Source organism: Chelon labrosus, assembly GCF_963514085.1.
Source record: "Chelon labrosus genome assembly, chromosome: 11".
NCBI classification, from domain to species: Eukaryota; Metazoa; Chordata; class Actinopteri; order Mugiliformes; family Mugilidae; genus Chelon; species Chelon labrosus.
This window is the reverse complement of record NC_140344.1, coordinates 27,121,225-27,142,537: the sequence shown is the minus strand read 5'-3', so window position 1 is coordinate 27,142,537 and position 21,313 is coordinate 27,121,225. Positions and strand designations below refer to the sequence as shown.

At 44.2% G+C, this 21,313-nt stretch overlaps 1 protein-coding gene across 1 annotated transcript in view; it reads right to left on the bottom strand.

Moving 5' to 3' along the window:
• Nucleotides 1–3,754: 3,754 nt before the first annotated feature.
• Nucleotides 3,755–21,313, bottom strand: part of spon1b (spondin 1b) — a gene marked incomplete at its 3' end in the record, with an annotated part of 103,159 nt that continues 85,600 nt past the window's right edge. The window contains exons 12-16 of the mRNA XM_084554939.1: nt 15,297–15,467; nt 14,874–15,041; nt 14,616–14,774; nt 12,353–12,559; nt 3,755–3,918 (exon numbers count right to left, since the gene is read on the bottom strand). Of these exons, the coding sequence (XP_084411065.1) occupies nt 3,755–3,918; nt 12,353–12,559; nt 14,616–14,774; nt 14,874–15,041; nt 15,297–15,467 (869 nt within the window). The remainder of the gene's footprint in view (nt 3,919–12,352; nt 12,560–14,615; nt 14,775–14,873; nt 15,042–15,296; nt 15,468–21,313) is intronic.

The window sequence follows — 21,313 nt, the reverse complement described above, 5'->3', positions numbered from 1 at the left end:
CACAACTAGCTCAGTAATCATCGAATGAAAGTCCAAACCAGTACCTTGAATTGACTACTTTAACAACACTTTGCTTCTAATAGTTACACAGTTTTACTTATGAAAGGTTCCTTGTGCAGGACTGAAGACTTCTTCTACCACTGACCTTAACTTTAAGCCATTTTGGCAAAAGCTGCCAAAATCCTGCTACTGGCTGCAGAGCCTGGATAAATCCACCAGGGGGCAGAAGACAAGTGTCAAATTGTATGAAACAGTTTTTTCAGGAAGGTAGTGATTATGAGGGTGGTACAGAAGTCTCTGAAACTGATGAATCAAATATGATTCATTTGGTGTTATAGGGCTAATATGTTCAGTGTTCACATGTATAGTGTTTAATCAGCACAGTTCAGGTCATGCAGTTTTAACCTCAATGGAATTGCAGGACAGTCCAGGTGCAACAAGCCTGCTGGTGAAACTTGATTTTAAATACGTCTGTGAAGGTTCTCAGTCATCCAGGTCATGGCATATCCAAAAAAGGTTAAAAAAAGGCAACTGGACTTGTAGAGTTTTTCTCAAAAAACTCTACAAGTCCAGGCTTAGTCTGTCGTTTTGTCCCCTTTAAACTGACCATATTCCAAACAAAGTTACTCAAGATTCATCACAAGACCACGTCAGTGACTCCACGATTTTCACATTTACATTTTTTTTATTGTAAAGGTGGTTTCTTACAAAATAGTCACGTGATACAGAGGGAAAGAAATCAGAGAAAGACGCCTGTAAAGAAAAAAAACATCTACAGAAAACACAGTTTTGGTGAAGACATTCTGGTTAAAACAGAAAAAAAAAACTAACTGCAACATAGTCAGCCAAGTAAGACTAAATAAGAGTATACTGATCACTCTCAACATGGCAACACAATGAAAAATGCAATAAAAACTATACATGGGAATTAAGGATGTCGTAACCAAGGTAACAGTCTACTGTGTGTCGAGCTGTCCTACAGGTTCCTACGCTGTAAAAAACCTTTGTATCCACCGGTGACACATGCCGCCCTTTAGCTATCTGTGTTTAAATACGACGACTACGGCTGATGAAGCATAATGTCTGGACCATAGACTGTATAAAGATGGACGGAGGAACTGCTCCTCAAAAGTGAAGCCAAAGCAAGTAGAGCTCCCCCTGGTGGCTGGCTGCAGTATAGGTCATAAGCTCCGCCCCCTTAATGTTAGTGGATGGGGCATCAATTAATTGCTTTTCAAGGATGGTTTCTGTCATTTCAGGTAGTGAATATAATGTTGATGAATGTTCAAGTGTCAATTTTATGGATGAGTTTTGTTTTAGTTTGTTATTTGACGCTATAGAAACAGGATGTGACATAATTGCTACCAGTTGTCATGCCAACTGCTCCGTTAAGTAGTCCGATGGGACCGTGAGAGTTGTAAAAACATAAGTACAGTGTATAATCCAACAGTTCCTTGTAACTGGTGGAGGTAGAGCAGAGCGTAGTATTAATTAAACGAAAACGAGTGTGAGTCTGGAGTAAATGTGGGCGGGGCATCGATATCGCAGCTCCACGTGGCTCCACCCTCAGACCGTACTGATCAAACTCTGGCTCCAAAGTCGCAAGATGGCGCCGCCCGTATCCCCACGAAAATAGCATCAGTTTCACCAATGCGAAGAAGCGGGGGGATGTGTAGTCCATATTTATATACAGTCTATGGCCCGAACCGAACTTAATCATCTTCACACATGCTGAAATAAAGTTTTCTGACAGGGAGAGCTAGTTTAAATGCTACATCAGCTGAAACGACAGATAAACAGCAGTACAGTATATAAAGACTAGTCTCAACAGTATAAAACATCTCCGTTTAAATGTATCTGTTTATTAGGGAAAGTGTTTATTTTTTATTTTTTAGTAATTACATAGTAGTGTCATGTATACGGGTTGGTTAGATAGTAGATGTACAGTACATCCATAAGTCTGCAGAAACTTCCTGTGTTAACATCTATGTCCTGCAAAAAAATTAAAAATCCTCAGCTTTCTTCACTCTAAATTAAATGAATATTTAATTACGTATATTTTTAATGGGGATTTTTTTCCCCACAGGATTCCTGGAGCTACCAAATATAAGTGAATATTTACCTTAATTTTAAATATTGTGTCATTTTATTCAGACATATGTGTGTCACAGTAATTCCTCCTCCATACCATCTAGCTGGGAGTTTAACGCAAAGACTGTATGCTGAATATGAAACTTTCCTGACTAAGCGGACTCTTTATAGCGGCTCTTTGGTTTCAAAGAAGTTTTATATTGTCGACCAGATTTCACTGCAGTTTTTTCTCAATTAATTTTCTCCTGCTCAGGGGGTGGCGTGAGACAGAGGTCAGCGAGCCACTTGGTACAAAAAGTGTGAACACCGCTGTTAAAACATAAGGTTGGTTTGTTGTGATGTGAAAAACTAATATCCAAGATTAATCAAATCAGAATTTTCCTTTCGGCCTCCCTTATACATTTTCTTTTTGACCTCTCATCTATTTTGGAAGGACGTCCCGTAGTTACAGTAGCTGATGACTGACTTCACTGCGTCCCGCGGGACATCTAATGCCTCACTCTGCTTGGGTCAGATCCCATTGTTGCTCTTCAGAGCCCGTGACTCCTGTGGTAACATTAAACCGAGAAAATATCTGAAAGAATCCTCCGAGAACAGCTGAGAGTTATTATTTGGAGTTCACTTCAGGCAAAGGCAGATGTAAACCAGCTACCATGAGCTTAAATCTGAATTTGAATACAACCACATATCCAATTATAAAAAGGTGGACACGGTTATGCAGTTCAGCTATTCTGCGTGTTTATATCTTTTTTCCCTCTTGCATGAGTCACTTCGGTTTTCAGCAGCATTGCACAAGTTGTAATATTTATAATGAATGTATTAAAGTTCTCGTATGATTTATCTTTGGTTGATTTTTTTATTTATTTCTTAACATTCCCAAAACTCTGCTGCTTTAACAGGCGTCTGGAAGCATCTAATACCGACTGAAACTAATTCTTTGCAGCTATAATTTACCATTGTCCCCTAAACGCCTCACATACAGGGTAAGTGGGGTGAGAGGAAATGACTAGCACTTAAAGGAGTGCACTTAAAACATATGTTCACTCAGAGAGTAAAAAAGTTTTGAAGGAACCGAGCTATAAGATCGCCAGCTTCATATTTACCATACAGACTAGGAGCAGTACTGATCTTTTTGTTAAACTCTCTGCGAGAAATTAACATTTTATCGTTATGAAAAGAAAGACCCAGTCATATTACCATAATAATGTCACTTAAAGATTATGTTAAACGTTGGTTAGTGGTGTGGTGGCATTAATTAGGTTGAGAAAAGGTGGATTTATTTCAGTAAATCCTTGGATTGTGCATAAAAAATTGATAAAACAATACCAGCATATTTGATTCACTGCTGAAAATACATTTTCAATTTTATGCAAATTGTTGAAATCTTATTATTATTTTCTTTTTTTGCAGGACACAGACATTAATGTCTAATACTTCCATTGTGGTCTAAAATAAAAGCCCTGTTAACTAAATGTCTACAATGGCTTCACTAAACAGCACATCATCATCATCATCATCTCCTCCTTCCTCCCTTCCTTCCCCTATTTCTCACCCTTCCATCATCTCACCTCACCTCCTTTCACACCAACAAAAAAAGTCAATCCCCGTCATCATCTTCACTAAAGGAACGTCACCTCCCCCCCACCCACCTCAGTAGTGCCCCCTAGCAGGAATGAGTGTTACAGGCACGGATCTCCTTCCGGTCCTTACACCCGGGCATCCTCTTTGCCTTCGATCTCTTCTTCACGGCCTTGGAGCGCTCCTGGATCCCTCCTCCGCACTGGTCGGTGCATGCGGTCCAGCTGGACCACGGCTGAAACTTGCAGCCTGTTGGAACACATGACAGCGATGGAAACTGGATTTATACCACGTTTATATTTGTCTCTCAGCCGTGAACGTGCACTAGGACACTTTTGCGCATCACAGTTTAAATTTTGCGGAGAAACGATCACTCCTAAGCCCCATACATGTACACAGCAACTGGCTTGTCACCCATCTCTTGCTAGCGGATGTTCCAAGTTCTGGTTGCCTAGGTAACCCTCTTGTGGTGAAACAAGCATACAGTGTTGACAAGAACAAGTTCAAAGTTCAGTCCACAGACTTTAAATGAGCAGCTTCGATCTATTCTTGTTCAACAGAATCTTTGACTGACCTGCCCATCCGCCCCCAGCCCGAGATAAATTTTCCGCCAGGATCTGTGCTGCTTTTTTGAATAACCATTGACTGTATATACTTGGAAATAACTCAACTGGTGCAGGTCGTCTCTGATCATCGTTGCCACATTGGGCAGTTTTCAGTCAAAACTGGGCGGGTGAATATCAGTTTGTCTGGGTTGTTTCATTTTTGAAGCTCTACATCAGGTTAATGGCAGCCAAAAGTTGGGCTATATTCTAGAATTTATGTCTTAATCCTAAACATGTGTTGAAAGTTCAAGAGGACTGATGTGCTTCCTTTGAGAGTGTTGTCTTTGATGGACTTAAATTAGGACAAAACTGTTTTATGTTTGTTCAAGTGAATGCATAGTGTAGGAGCCGCATTTAAGGCTATTTAATTTATTTCTGTTTACAGGATATATTGATTATTTTGGGATGACATTGATTACATGTTCTTCTAATAACTAATGATAATTTCTGTTTTGTCAAGTATACATAGGTGGCAGTAAGGTGCGCTCTCCTCCCTCCTCAGGTGGGGGCGGGGCTTAACCTTTAACTTGAGAGTTTGAATGGAGCCAGGGGCCCCCCTGGATGGCAGCGATACTGTCATTGACCGCAGCATCATGTTTTGCTTTATGTTTTAGTTTTTCTGGTTTTTATAATAAATTTCTTTTTATTGGAGAACATCACGGCTTACTGGATTTTTTGTGGCTGCGCGTCAGACACACTGCTCATCCGCCTAAATAAAAAAGGAATAGGACAGACGCACAGGACATGTATTTTATTTTATTTTTGGCCACTACAAAACGTCAATGACATGCTGTGGATCCTAACTGGAGGACTTTTGATGGATCAAGGAAATACAAGAGAGAGGAAATGTTGACGCGTCCAACACGTGAATGAAACAAAGGGACAAAGAAACTCTTCAAAGGAGGTATGTGGCTCCAAATTAAACATACCTGAGACATTATTCGTTTAAAGAAAAATACTTGGAAACGAATTTCACCGCTGATTTTTGTGTTAACGGACTGTAATCTTTTTATTTGTTTATTTTCTTTGACGTGGCCAAACAATTGAGAGCGGTGAAACGAGCCGCGTGTAAATGAACTTATGAATGAAACTGAGTTGATGAACGAAATACAAGGACAACAGAAAGAAAAAGAGCTGTTTCTGAACTTTTTGGTGACTTTTGTGGAAGTTTATTTGGGAGCAAAATGTCAGGTTCAGATGAAGAACAAGTGAATCCTGCTAAAAATATGGAGGACACTGCGGCGCGTCTGCGCGCATCTCGTTCGGGGAAAGCTGCACATATAACACGGAGAATGAACATTGTGAATGCGTTAATGGAGAGTGAAGAATATCTTGATGAAGTCAAAGGAAACATGATGAAGTTTAATGAACAATTGGAGGAATTTAAAGCTTTGCATGTCTCTTATACTCATATGTTGGATGAGGACGCACTAAAAGAGGATAACGATAAATGGTATCAGCCGCGATGTGACAAGATAATAGCCTTTCTCGCAACGGTAACAAAATGGATTTCAGCCTGGGAAAATCCCGGTTTGGTCATCACAACTGATGATTCCTCTGCTCTCACCCAGTTGGGAGACCTCCCACCTGGGGAAGGTGAATATACAAACGCAAACGCTGGTTTGGATGACGTGGATACACACTCAGTGTCAATAAGATCAGTCAAATCCAACGCATCGACCTCATCATCCACTTTACGCATTGGTGTAGAGGCAGAGAGAGCAGCTCTGATGGCTAAAGCTGCTAAGTTGCAAGAAAAACATGCCATTGAGGAGCAGGAACAAATACTAAAAAAAAGGAGGGAAACACTGGAATTACAGACACAAATAGCAGCCACTACAGCCAAAATAAACTACCTGAAAGAGGCTGAAAGGGCAATTCTTGACCCTGCACAATCTGATGTAGCTACTGCCCAAAGATCTAGATTAGGTGCATCAGCTGCGGATGCACAACAGGATAAAGGGCTGCAGAGTCCACTTCATATATATGATAAAGGTACTCCAGTAGTGAGGGGCAGGGCAGGAACTCTTTTTCAGTTTCCCCTTTTTGATTTTGGTGAAGATGACCAACAAAGTGAGGCTGTTGTTCAACAAGAAGCCAGCAGTGTTGCTCAGCGACGGCCACAACCAACCTCAGTGCCCCCTGTCATACCCCCAGCCCAAAACACTCAGTCAATTTTGTCACAAGGACAAATCCATCCTATGTCCAGCTCAATGCAGGAAACCCACATGAGCAGAATACTGGAGAATCAAAATAACCTGACAAGGATTCTTGTGAAACAGCAACTTCTGTCTACACTACCACAAGGAAGCATTCCTCTGTTTGATGGGCAAATTCTGGAGTACAAGTCCTTCATTCACTCTTTTGAAAGTATGGTTGAAAGTAAAACCGACAACAACAGAGACAGGTTGCAGTTCCTTATACAGTTTACAAAAGGCCAAGCTCAAAAGCTAGTCAAAAGCTGTGAATACATGTCTCCAGACCGAGGCTATCAGAAAGCAAAACAGTTACTAAAAGAAAACTTTGGAAATGCATATAAAATCTCCTGCGCATACTTGGAAAAGGTGCTATCCTGGCCTCAAGTTAAACCTGAGGATTCAAGGTCGCTGCAAGATTATGCCATGTTTCTTAGGAGCTGCTGCAACGCTATGGAGGAAATGGAATATTTGGAGGAACTAGACACAGTGTCCAACATGAGAAGCATTGTGCTTAAGCTGCCATATAAGCTCAGAGAGAGATGGCGTAGTAAGGCTTACGAACTGCAAGAGGAGCGCAGTCGTAGGGTTAGGATTTTGGACCTTGTCAGTTTCATTGAAAAACAAGCTCGCATAGCAGCCGATCCAGTTTTTGGCGACCTTCAAGATCAGTCAGCGGTTAAAGGAAAAGTGGCTGCAAAGGTTAGGTTTCCTGTCAAATTACAGAGCTCAAAGTCATCTAGCAGCAGTTTTGCCACAGGTGTCACTATTACCCCGAAAGAAAAACAGCCTGAACCCTGCTGTCCCTTCTGCAGCTGTAAACACACATTGGAGCTGTGTAAACCATTCATGGAGGAAACACACAGAAACAAGCTCAACTTTTTAAAGACCAAAGGTATATGCTTTGGATGTCTCTCCACAGGACACATTAGCAGAGACTGCAAGAGACGTCTCACCTGCAGAGTGTGCAAGCAAGCCCACCCAAGCGTCCTGCACATTAATGTTACAGAGGGTGCAACTAAAGAGACTGAGAGGCTCTCCAGTATGGTAGGCAGAGCATCAGCAGAGTTATGTGGCCATATAGGGGCCGGAGAACAAGAGAATGTGTTATCTATTGTCCCAGTTCAAGTTAAAGCAGCAAAAGGCAGCCAGGTCCTGCAAGTCTATGCCCTCTTGGATCCTGGATCCACCGCTACCTTCTGCTCCGAGGCGCTCATGTCTCAACTCAACCTGAAAGGCAGAAAAACACACATTCTCTTAAGCACCATGAATCAGAAAAAACTTGTTCCATCTCATGTCATATCTGGAATTGAAGTTTCAGCACTGGACAGCGACAACTTCTTATCCCTTCCTGATGTTTTCACCCAGAATGAAATGCCAGTCACCCTAAGCAGCATTCCTAAGCAAAATGACTTAACGCAGTGGGCGTACCTGAACAAAGTCAAACTTCCCAGTATTGATGCTAAAGTGGAACTGTTAATTGGCACAAATGCCCCAAAGATGTTAGAGCCCTGGGAGGTTATTAACAGCCAAGGGGAGGGCCCCTATGCAGTACGAACTCTTCTGGGGTGGGTTGTAAATGGGCCACTTAGAAATAGGGGTGATGGCAGTGCAGTGATTGTGAACAGGATATCAGTTGCAAGTTTGGAGGAGCTTCTGATCTCACAATATAATCAGGACTTTAATGAGGTATCATCCCAGGAAAAGACTGAGATGTCAATTGAGGACAAAAAGTTTTTGGAAATAGCCAGTGAGGCTGTCCTACAGGATGGACATTACACCTTAAAGTTACCTTTCAGGAGAGTCAACATCAGCATGCCAAACAACCGTCAAATGGCTGAACAGCGCCTGCAGAGCCTAAAAAGGAAGATGAAAATGGACCAACAGTACAAGCAGGAATATATTGCATTCCTCAGTGACATCTTTGAGAACAATTATGCAGAGGCGGTCCCACAGGAAGAACTGACACAGTCTCCAGGACGAGTCTGGTACATACCACACCATGGGGTGTACCACCCCAAAAAGAAAAAACTTCGAGTGGTTTTTGACTGTGCAGCCTCTTACCAAGGCGTGTCTCTCAACACAGAACTTCTGCAGGGTCCTGACCTGGCTAACTCTCTCGTGGGAGTGATTATGAGATTTCGGAGGGAGCCCATTGGATTTATGGCTGATATTAAATCCATGTTTCATCAGGTCAGAGTGGACAAATCTCATGTGAACTACTTGCGCTTCCTGTGGTGGCCACAAGGCAACACCAGTATGGCCCCTAAGGAATACCGCATGCTAGTTCACATTTTTGGTGCTGTGTCCTCTCCAAGCTGCGCAAACTTTGCATTGCAAAAAACAGCTGATGACAATGAATGTTGGTTTCCTCCTCAAGTGGCTGAAACTGTCCGACACAACTTTTATGTTGATGACTGTGTAAAGTCAGTCGCCAAAGAGTCTGAGGCCATCCATCTGATAAAGGATCTCACTGCATTATGCAGCAAGGGTGGGTTTCAGCTCACTCAATGGGTTAGCAACAGCCGAGCAGTTCTAGCTTCCATCCCCCCAGAGCAAAGGGCAAAGGAAGTTCGAACTTTGGATCTTGACAAAGATAGCCTCCCCACTGAAAGAACGCTGGGGCTGCAGTGGTGTGTGGACTCGGACCACTTTCAGTTCAACATCCATCTCAACCAAAAGCCACATACGCGAAGAGGAATACTTTCAGTTGTGAGCTCGATCTTTGATCCACTTGGCTTTCTGGCTCCTCTTATTCTCCCAGCCAAGCAGTTGCTGCAAGAGCTCTGCCAGAAAGGTTTTGGTTGGGACGAAGCGTTGCCCCAGACTGTTTCAGATCGATGGATGGAATGGATAGACAGTCTGGTAAGGATTAAAAACTTCAGTGTTCCCTGTTGTATAAAGCCAAAGAACTATGGAACACAGAAATGCGCACAACTGCATCACTTCGCGGACGCCAGTGAAAATGGCTATGGATCAGTGAGTTACATCAGGCAGGTTAACATTCAGGATGTTGTGCATGTTACCTTCGTCCTAGGAAAGTCCAGAGTCCTTCCATTAAAGCAAATCACAGTACCACGATTGGAATTGGCAGCTGCCGCATTGTTGGTGAAGGTGGACAAAATGCTGAGGAGAGAACTGCACCTTGACATGAATCCCTCAGTCTTCTGGACAGATAGCCAAACAGTGCTCAAGTACATTGGAAATGACTACACTAGGTTTAAGACCTATGTTGCCAACAGAGTAGCACTGATTCGTGACAATACAGACCTGTCTCAATGGAGATATGTAAAAAGCAAGGACAATCCTGCTGATGACGCCTCAAGAGGAATGAGTGCAGTCAAATTCATGCAGCAAAGAAGATGGATACATGCCCCAGAGTTCCTGTGGAAGGCGGAAGAAAACTGGGCTATCGAAAAATCATTGGTCTCTCAAGCAGTGTTACAAGATGACCCAGAGGTCAAAAAAAGTGCTGCTGTATTCACAGCAGTGACAACCAATGAGACTCCCACAGACCATCTTATCTCCTTCTTCTCAGATTGGATGAGACTGTTAAAAGCAGTGGCATGGTATGTCAAAATAAAGAACATTCTGATGTTGATCATCAAAAGGCGAAAGGAAATTACCTCAGGTCACATTGCCACCCGCTCAAGCAGCCAAAAGATGAGCACTGAACTCAGCACTTTCAGGACCACATTTGGTGGACAGCTCCTCACAGTGAAAGATCTCTCACAGGCAGAAAGGTCAGTCATCACTTATGTTCAGAGGCAATCATTCCCAGTTGAAATGGCAGCACTGGAAACAGCACCATTCAGAGTGAAAAGGACTAGTAAGATCTGTAGGCTGGACCCTGTGCTAGACAAAGGCATCATAAGAGTAGGTGGTCGCCTACATAAATCTGCAATGCCAGATGAGACTAAGCACCCTTGTATCCTACCTAAAGATGCTCACATTTCAGACCTCATACTACGACACATCCACGAACGCTCTGGACACAGTGGGAGAAACTATATGCTGTCTGAGCTCCGTAAAAAGTACTGGGTTGTAAAAGGACACTCAGTAGCAAGAAGAATAATCTCAAGGTGTGTTGTGTGTCGACGTGTGAGAGGCAGAACAGGAGAGCAAAAAATGGCAAATTTGCCACAGGAAAGACTCCTACCTGACCTCCCTCCTTTCACCAATGTGGGATTGGACTATTTTGGCCCACTTGAGGTGAGACGAGGAAGAAGTATGGTTAAACGGTATGGAGTCCTGTTTACCTGCATGAGTAGCAGAGCTGTACACCTGGAGGTGGCTTATTCATTGGATACGGATTCATGTATTCATGCTCTGAGACGGTTTATTTGCAGGAGAGGTCAGGTTAAGCACATCAGATCAGACAATGGTACAAACCTGGTGGGTGCCCAAGCAGAGCTCAAGAAGGCCCTGAGCTCACTAAACAAGGTGAAGATCCAAGGAGCTTTGCTTTCAGATGGAATCCAGTGGAGCTTCAATCCACCTGCAGCCTCACACTACGGCGGAGTCTGGGAAAGACTCATAAGATCTGTCCGTCAGGTGCTGACCTCCACTCTCCATCAACAAATCCTTGATGATGAAGGCCTGCAAACGATCTTCTGTGAGGTGGAATCTATCCTTAATAACCGTCCCCTCTCCACTGTGTCCTCTGAGCCTCATGATCTGGAGCCGCTGACCCCAAATCACATCCTTCTGTTAAAAACACAACCCATCCTACCCCCTGGAACCTTTCAAAAAACTGACCTTTATGCCAGACGCCGTTGGAAACAAGTCCAGTATATGGCTGATCTCTTTTGGCATAGATGGACACAGGAATACCTTCTGCTGCTCCAAGAGAGACAAAAATGGAGTAAAGTGCGAAAAAACTTTAATGTTGGAGACATTGTCCTGGTGGTTGATCCCACTGCTCCCCGGGGGTCATGGCCGCTGGGAAAGGTACTGGAGACCAAACCAGATGCAGGAGGTCTGATTCGCTCAGTAAAACTCAAGACCAAAACTTCAGTCATCGAGAGGCCTATAACCAAGCTGTGCCGTCTTCTAGAGACTGAAGCAGAAGAGTAACGAGTTTCCTTCAGTAGAACAAAAGACATCTATAAGGGGTGTAATGTATATACTTCTTTTTATTAATTTCTTAATTATTATTAAGCTAATCATTGGTAGTGAAAGAACGGCTCCCTTTTTTTTTTTTTTGCAGTTAAATTTAAATAATTGATTCTAGTAAGAACAATTAGGGGCCGGTGTGTAGGAGCCGCATTTAAGGCTATTTAATTTATTTCTGTTTACAGGATATATTGATTATTTTGGGATGACATTGATTACATGTTCTTCTAATAACTAATGATAATTTCTGTTTTGTCAAGTATACATAGGTGGCAGTAAGGTGCGCTCTCCTCCCTCCTCAGGTGGGGGCGGGGCTTAACCTTTAACTTGAGAGTTTGAATGGAGCCAGGGGCCCCCCTGGATGGCAGCGATACTGTCATTGACCGCAGCATCATGTTTTGCTTTATGTTTTAGTTTTTCTGGTTTTTATAATAAATTTCTTTTTATTGGAGAACATCACGGCTTACTGGATTTTTTGTGGCTGCGCGTCAGACACACTGCTCATCCGCCTAAATAAAAAAGGAATAGGACAGACGCACAGGACATGTATTTTATTTTATTTTTGGCCACTACACATACTAAATAATAAAATTAAATCTATGTTTAGAATTTGCTACCGGATCAAACTCAAAGGCCCCTTTTGTTCCTGTAACACGCTATTAATAGACGTCAGCAGCAGCGCTACAGTATCGAGGCCACAGTCTTTGTTGTCTGTGAAGGTTGTTTAAATATAACATGGAGCAGATTTAAGAGACGATCAAAGCCCACCTTCAGGTCGCTCCACCACCGCGTCTCTTCCCGGTCTCCCCCGGCACTTCCTGATCTTGCACTTCTTCCTCTGGATGGTCTCGGGACAAGGGCTGCCCCCGAGCTGAGGCTCCAGTTTGATCATGCGGGTCCGGATGGTGTGTCCTTTACCGCAGGTCTTGTTGCACTCCGACCACGGCGACCACTCCGCAACCATGCAGTCGACGGCTGGACGGAGGGATGGAAGGAAAAAACAAAGGTCAGATGAGGAGAGGGAGAAGAAGTTTATTAATCCAGGTTTACTTGACATCAAGTGTCTTTCTGTTTTACTCCAGAGAGCAGCTGGGAGAAAGAAAGCTGGACAGACACTGATGGTTTTATTAAACTTTCACACTGTGACTTTTAAGCTGTCACTGTAGTTTAAAGTTTAAACTACACCGATCAGGCATAACATTATGACCACTCACAGGAGGAGTAAATAACATTTAAAGCATCTAGTGACAGTTCAGTGTTCTGCTGGGAAACTTTTGGACCTGGCATTCATTGGTGTGGATGTTACTTAGGGCGTATTCACACCAGGAAGGTCCGTTAGTTCACTTGCTTTGGTCCGGACCAATTTTTTTTTTCTTTTTTTTTTTTTAGTGCGGTTCGCTTTCACACTGTGATTAATTGCAACCGGACCAGAATTTATAAACAAAAACACATGTGCTAAGGTCGTTCAGCCATTGGCTGGTAAACGTATAGGCGGGGTAAAGAAGGAAGCCAAATGTCCCACGTAAATAGGCTACAATGGAGACTTTGCGTACTGTAGGTCTACTTGTTATTATGCTAGCAATATGGTTTATAAACTGAGCGCTGGAATCCCCTCTCTCTCATTTGTTTACTAAAAATCTTATATACTTCTGCATTTTTATGTGTTTTCTCCAGCATTTGAGATATCTGGACATCTGCCCAGATATCTAGGAGGCAGCGTGTCTCCTCAGAGCTCGGTTAAGCCACGGCTCATCTCTACCTAACCTACCTGTGTTTGTTTGCTTCACGTGTCTCTCTCTGTTGTGTGTGTCACTGGGCTATCCTACATTTCCCATAACTAGTGCAGTGCCCGTCGGAAGTATGTATTCCTATAGTGGGAGCTGAAGAAGATTTTTCAGTTGTGACCATTGTCGTGACCCATGTCTCCTCCCCACAAAGACACCTGCCCAGTTTCAAATCAGCGTGCCACAGACAGACAGACAGACACAAACTCACCAAATAAGTTAAAAGAAATTCTTGATTTATAGATAGATGATCAAATCACTCATGTTTTGTCTGTAAACTGTAAAATAACGTTGAGTCTCCGTTGCCATGGTTACCATCTAGCGTTTGAGCCAGCGCAATAATTTAGAACTGTCATCAGGCAACTGGAAATATTAGAGCGGAGAAAATCTATTTTACCGATATATTTTACATTTCTTATCCAAACAACGTCAAACTTAGCAGTGCACATCTTCGTGCCCGTAGCGAGACATCTGCCCAGTTTCAAATCAATCGGGCCAACGGTTCGCGACATATGCGTGCCACAGACAGACAGACACACAGACGCTTCTTGATAGATGCGCGAAAACTACGGGAGCTCGTCAAATCCAAAAAGGTAGATTTTTGCAACTTGGGTCGGATCGAGGTCGGGCTGCTTTCACACCATAAAGGAACCGCACCAGGGTTCGGTAGGAACCGCTCCGAGACCACCTCCTCAGCTGGGTCTCGGTCCGCTTGTTTGGTCCGCACCAGAGTTCGAGTGATTGTATTCACACCAGTCAAAAAGGTCCGAACCAAGCAAGGAAACGAACTTGAGTTCGTTTTAATCGAACTAAACAAGGCAGGTGTGAATACACCCTTAGACATGTAGCACCCACCTAGACCAGACCAGGCACCCCCACCCCATAGCAATGACACTCCTTGATGGCAGCAGCCATCCCCAGCAGGATGCAGCTTGACACAGGCACACACAAAAAAAACACTTTAGGAACAACTAAAAAAAACATGAAGAACAGCACAAGGTGTTGACCTGGCCTCCAAATTCACTAGATCCCAAACTGATCAAGTATCTGTGGGATGATCCACAGAGGCCCCTCCCCTCAAAGGCCCCCCCACTAACAACATCCTGTTGCCAAACACCACAGGACACCCTCAGAAGGCCCATGTCCATTCTCTGATGAGTCACCACAAGGGAGACCTGCACAGTATTAGGAAGGTGGTCATAATGTTATGCCTGTTCGGTTTGGAAACAGTGGGGACAGTTACTTACGGCACTCTGGCAGCATGCACTTCTCCATCTGCTCCAGCTCCTCGGTGCACTCTGCAGGATCAGACTTCAGCATCCTCTGACGGGTTCGGACACCGAGCCCACACGTCACGCTGCACTGACTCCAGTCCGACCAGGGCGACAGCATGCAGGGGAGGGGGTCTGCCAGCACACACACAGATAAATCATGTCGTTAAGACCTGGAAAGTGTAAATTCACCGACAGACGTTGATATGATATGACGGCGACGTGTCAACTCACGGCATTCGGGCATCATGCATTTCTCCACTTCAGCTACCTCCGTTTTACACATGGATCCGTCACTAGGAGGCATCTTCACCATGCGCTCGCGTCTTCTCATGCCCATCCCACAGGTGACGCTGCAGGGGTCCCACTCGGCCCACTCGGTCACCACGCAGCTGCTGGGAGCTGCAGAGAAATGACGTTATGGAGCTTTTTAGGTTCCACTCTGTCCACGTCCAAACCGCTGCTCAACGTTAAGGCAGCGAGTACAAATTCATAATTATCAGACTGAGAGAGGATTTAAATGCCATTAAATAATATTGTAAGGAGATGTTTTACATATGATCCAGTTGATTTGAGTCACTAAACAGATCAGGGGGCAAAACCAACTAGATCGGGACGTCCCTAGTAATCTGACTAAGGACATAAGGAAAGACTCACAGCACTCCTCATTGACGATGCACTTCTCGGTCTCCTCAGTGTTGAGCTGGCAGAGCGAGCCGTCCTCGGGATACTGCTTCACGTACCGCTCCCTGGACCTCATCCCCATCCCGCAGGACACGCTGCAGGCCGACCAGCTGATCCACTCCGACATCATGCAAGTCGATGGCTCTGGAAAAGGAAAGAAAAAGACCAATTAAAAACAGATGTATATGTTTATTCCCATTCCTGGAGTTGACCATTAATTTCAATGACTGATGCAAACTATTACTACTTCTAGCTACTTTCCAGCCAATAAGTTTGACAAAGCTTTCCATGCCAGGTGCACGACCAAATAAAATGACGCACCAGGACTCCATGTATCCCAGGAGATGATATTAAAGACAGGTGTCGTTTTCAAAATAGCACATTCTTTATCAAATGTCTTTATTCCACAAGTGGAAAGAAGAAGAAAAAGTAAAGAAAATAAAGAGACACAGCTTCACATTGACGCCAAAAAAGTTGTTCTTTGGAGAGTAATTGAACGTAATCTTGCAAATGAGTCTTGGTCTAAAAACAGGTGGAGACTTTCTCTAGGTGATAAACAACAACATCACTTGAAGTCACTGAAGCTGAAAGAAAAACTTTATATTAGGTGGTTAGCAATAAGTTGGTTGTCTGTGGTTACAGAGCTGACATAATGCTCCAGAGAGTGAAGGAGTGCATGAGTGAAGAGTCTACAGCTCTGATTAAAAAACTGCGCTTGCTGAAATCTGTTTTAACTGACATTAGTGTCATTATAAAGCCTCTCTATGGGCCTTTAGACGAGCTACTGACTGTCAAGTCTATGAGAGTCACTTGTTACTGATCCCTAGCCTCTACTGTCACGGATCAGAGATGAATCAGTTGCAGATCTACTCAGATCCAGCTTTGAATCACATTGACTGAGGAGACGTACTATGTTCTAAGTCCGTATTCAGACAAAACCACCATTCACTGTCTTGTGGACGTGCTGTGTCAGCTGAAAAACCAAGAAATTAAAGGCCAGTCCGCACTGCATACCGATCAGGCGTAACATTATGACCACCTTCCTAATATTGTGCAGGTCTCCCTTGTGGTGACACATCAGAGAATGGACATGGGCCTTCTGAGGGTGTCCTGTGGTGTCTGGAAACACAGTGTTGTTAGTGGGGGGGCCTTTGAGGGGAGGGGCCTCTGTGGATCATCCAACAGATACTTGATCAGTTTGGGATCTAGTGAATTTGGAGGCCAGGTCAACACCTTGTGCTTCTTCTTCATATTTTTTTGAGTTGTTCCTAAAGCATCTTGCTGGGGATGGCTGCTACAATCAAGGAGTGTATGGGGTGGGGGTGTCTGGTCTGGTCTAGGTGGTTGCTACATGTCTAAGTAACATCCACACCAATGAATGCCAGGTCCAGAAGTTTCCCAGCAGAACAATGGATTGTCACAAGATGCTGGATGTTATTTATTTCTCCTGTCAGTGGTCATAATGTTGTGGCTCATCGGTGTACTGTAGTCTACTGCCCCAAAATAAGAGAACACAGGCGCAACAATATAGAAGCCAAAAATCAATTTTCATTCAAAGGATGGATGAATACATTTAAATAAATATATAACATGCAAACTCCAAACAGCAAGGCCACAAAAGATCTTTTCAGCTGCTGACATTTTTTATGAGAAAGTCTTAATGATGGCTACATTATATTTGCAGAAGTTCTGCATCGTTGCTTGCTGCTTCTCTATCATGACTTACTGAACTGAGCCATCATTAGTTCCACCTGTGATTAATCTGCAGTGAAAAAGGTCAAACTGTACTGACTTTAAAAAGTTAACTCTTTAACAATGTGCCCCTAACACCAGCGACTCTGCCTCTCAAACCATTAGATGTTCTCCTGACGGAACTATTTCAAGAGCGGAGGCTGCGCGACAGGAATACTTGAACGAGTCCGACCAGTTCCAGGGCCGTCTCCCCGCGCGCCGAGCTAACCTCTTTAACGGCGGCTTAGATTTCCGCCCGTGCAGCTGTGACAAAGTTGAAAGCGGCGCTTTCAAACGGCTCTTCCTCAGAAGCCACTTCAGCTCTCCTTTAATAAGGCGAGCTGCCTGAGGGACGGCTCCACTCACGGCGGGGGCCTGAGGGAGTCACAGTCAATATGTATGACCTCGGCTCGTTTCGGCTGAAGAGTGAACCGCGGCTCCTCGACCTTAACGAGGCTCCGCTCTGGTGTGTTTTATCACTATTAGCCAGCACGCAGCTCCAAGATCTCCCTGCTCTTCAGTCCCGGGGGGGCGGCTGCACGCCTCTGACTGACTCTTACCGCCGTCCAAGCCCTTCCTCTGAGGGAGACACTGATGCAGATAGCATACTAAAAGTCACAAAGGAGAGTTTGTGAAAAAGAAATGAAATATGAAATAAGAACAACCCATATTGATTGCCCTGACAATCTTTCTGAATCTGAAATCCGTAGCCTCCAGCGTGAGTCTTGCTCCTCAGGCTCCTCCGCATCTAAACCCCACCTCCCATCTCTGCGTGCGACCCCTCTCGTCCCTCCATCCATTTTCCCTCGGCTCCTGTCCACCAGTTAGCTCCCTCGCATCAATTAAGGCGCCGTCTTTGTTGGGGAAGCTGCCCTCCAACAAGCTCGAGGAAAGCGTTGCTTACCCGCCGTGGCCTAATAAAGCAGAACTAAGTGACTCATTAATAAAAGATACAGGTATCTCCGGCTAGGACGGGGCCTCCTGAGAGCCGAAGCGTTCCCGGGGAATATTAATCACCCTCGGAGTCGTCCCGGCCCTCCCTCCATCATGAAGCCCCAGCGTGAACCGCGCAATTATCAATCCCCCCCGCCGCTGCACGCTAACGGAGCGCTAAATGAAAACAAAGGAGAGGACCTCAGGAACAAAAAGCTATCCATGTTGCTGTCTGATAATCGATAAGGGCATTAGTGGAGGGTGGAGGAGGGAGAGAAGCTACTTCGGTCTTCAACAAAACCTGAAGAGAGAGAAGAAGACAGACGCAGCATCTCAGCATTTATTCTGAACTGACAACGTTGGGCAAACCTCCAGTCCTGTTGTTAGACAGTAAAAGAGCATCGAGCTGACATCTCTGACTGCAATCAGGTAGAAAGGCAGCGGCCTTGACAGCAACAGGGAGAAAGAAACGCTTGGAAACGCTAATTTGCTAAAACGCGTCCGTCATCGGCTGGATTAACTGTGAACCCTGGCCTTGTTAAATATGATTTCTGGACCTTCACTTTTGTTTCTGAATCCTAATTATCTTCCCGGACACACATGATCCTCCAGTTATTCTTATCAACCAACAACGGCAATCAAAATCCCGTTTTAAGCGTCCAGGATGCAGGAGGCCGCCCAGCATTAAGAGCTAATCCTCGTAATCTTTTATGTTCCACTGTAGTAATGAGGCTATCCGATCACAGTGTTTACTCTGTGTAATGAGGGATATTCCTCATTTTGTCACATATTCTCTTGATGTCGGCTCCAGACATGCTACGTGTGGCCTTCGCTCGTTTGAATAACCCGCTTTCACAGTCTTCACATTCTCCGTTTCCTTCTGGTTTACCTTGTTTTTCGCTGTAATCCTCCAAAACAATAACCTCAGCGCTGGCATAATGGCTGCACAATGGCATGTCTGGATTAAATAATTCCACCAGGCTGAGAAATATATATATAAAAAAAGAGAAGGCAGCTTTGTGTTCCCGCTGCAGGTTTCATCGGTTTAAGTCAACGTGAACCCCCCCCACCTCCTACCCCTGCAGTCAGTTTCTGTCAGGTCGGGATAAATACCTGAGCTTTAATCTGCTTATTATTTTTGAGGGTTCACTGATCGCTTCTGTTGTTGATCAGAATGAAACGCCCCAAACTCAGAAAGGATTAAGACGTGGAGCCCTTGGTTTTTGGAGGCTTCTTTGGGACACACGGTGCACATCAGAGTGTTCAGGTTTATGCATCAAAACAACAGTTGTAACTAAATCAGAGGTCAGAAGATTTAAATCTGAACAATAAAGGCGGATTTTTTTTTAAGCGTTTGGTTAGTCCCTGTAGAAAATACTGAATGCATGTACCGATCATACGGTGATCAGGCGTAAAATTATGACCACCTTCCTAATATTGTGTAGGTCTCCCTTGTGGTGACTCATCAGAGAATGGACATGGGCCTTCTGAGGGTGTCCTGTGGTGTCTGGCTACAGGATGTTGTTAGTGGGGGGGCCTTTGAGGGGAGGGGCCTCTGTGGATCATCCCACAGATACTTGATCAGTTTGGGATCTAGTGAATTTGGAGGCCAGGTCAACACCTTGTGCTGTTCTTCATGTTTTTTTTTTTGAGTTGTTCCTAAAGTGTTTTTGTGTGTGTGTCTGTGTCAGGCTGCATCCTGCTGGGGATGGCTGCTGCCATCAAGGAGTGTCATTGCTATGGGGTGGGGGTGCCTGGTCTGGTCTAGGTGGGTGCTACATGTCTAAGTAACATCCACACCAATGAATGCCAGGTCCAGAAGTTTCCCAGCAGAACATTGAACTGTCACAAGATGGTCACTGTTATTTATTTCTCCTGTCAGTGGTTTTAATGTTGTGGCTGATCGGTGTAAGTGCAAATATCTGGGAGGCAAGAGCAAAGAATTCCGTTTTCTGCTGCTGAAGCTGGAAGATTTAATGAGGAGAAAACTTTGAGGCAACGGCCAATGGGAGCAGCTGAGTTCCCCAGATGTTATCCCCAAAGACACACCATCCACTACTTTGGTTCCTTCCACCAAGTTCTGTCACGATAAGCAGCAAGGGAGGACAAAAGTCTAGACACACGGTCCGGAGAGGCAGGCATGAGCAACTCCAAGAAGATTTAATGACAACTACAAGAACAGGAACAAAAAGCTCTGCCGTTGTGAAGCAGGTGAAATCTGAAAGCACAAACACAGGAACACGAGGGAACAGCCTCAGAAGAAAATCAACAGATGGCCAGACGAAGGGAAAGGCAGGACTACATAAGCACAGGTGGACAGAGGGTTAACAAGACACAGGTGAGACTAATGAGGGTGGAGCCACAAGGAGAAACCAATCAAACAATGAAAGAGGGAAAACACAGGAAGTGAAAAAAGACAAGAAACACCAGAGGCCTCATGTACGTTCCATACGTTCTTGTTCACGGAAAAGTTCAGATGTATCAAGAGTGAAATGTCCGCGAACTTGTACGTGCCTCCAGTGAGTAGCGTCTCCAATTCGCTTTCTGTGAAGTTCTTCTTTTTCTCGTCTTACTCATTCTTATATTTTCATTTTCTGATCCTGCAGAGAGGGGAATCTCAGCTACAGGGTCAATTTAAATATAATTTGCATATTTAAAAAGGGGCGTGGATAGGGAGGGGGTCAGGTACAACGTGTGTGCTCAATTCCACATTGACTGGGATGTACAAAGGAAATGTGCTTCTGGATCTGAGTCTGGTCTTTGTACTTGAGGCCGTCAGGTGAACCACGGTATTTTCTTTTCAAATAGAAAGCAGCAACGGCTATAGAAGAGCTAGCTCTGTCCATAGACTCTGAATATTTGATGGTTCTTGATTGTTTCAGGTGGAAACATCCTGGGTGGGAGATACAGTGCCTGGCCAAAAAAAGGTCACACACTCTAATATTCCTGCAGGTACGAGGTACGACTAAGGATTTTGCAATTATCCAGATTATAACCAAACAACAAGCTTACATTCACCACCTCTTTCTTTATTGTCTGTGCAGCTGAAGCTAAACACTAAACACTCTTTTCTCCTCATCTACAAACAGCAGAAATGTATTCACGTCACGTCCTAGTTATTTCCTTCCTACCTGGTCATTTATTTAACTTATAAACTATAGATCGTCGTCTCACAGTAAGAAGCGTAATTAATGGAAGGTTGAGAACAGAGATCCAGGTTTTCATACGTGCTTTCCTTTTTGGCTCTGTCGAGGTGGAATTAAAGAGCAGTTACTGTCACTCTAACGAAGGAAACAAAGAATTATCTGTCTATTTAAAGTCTGGCT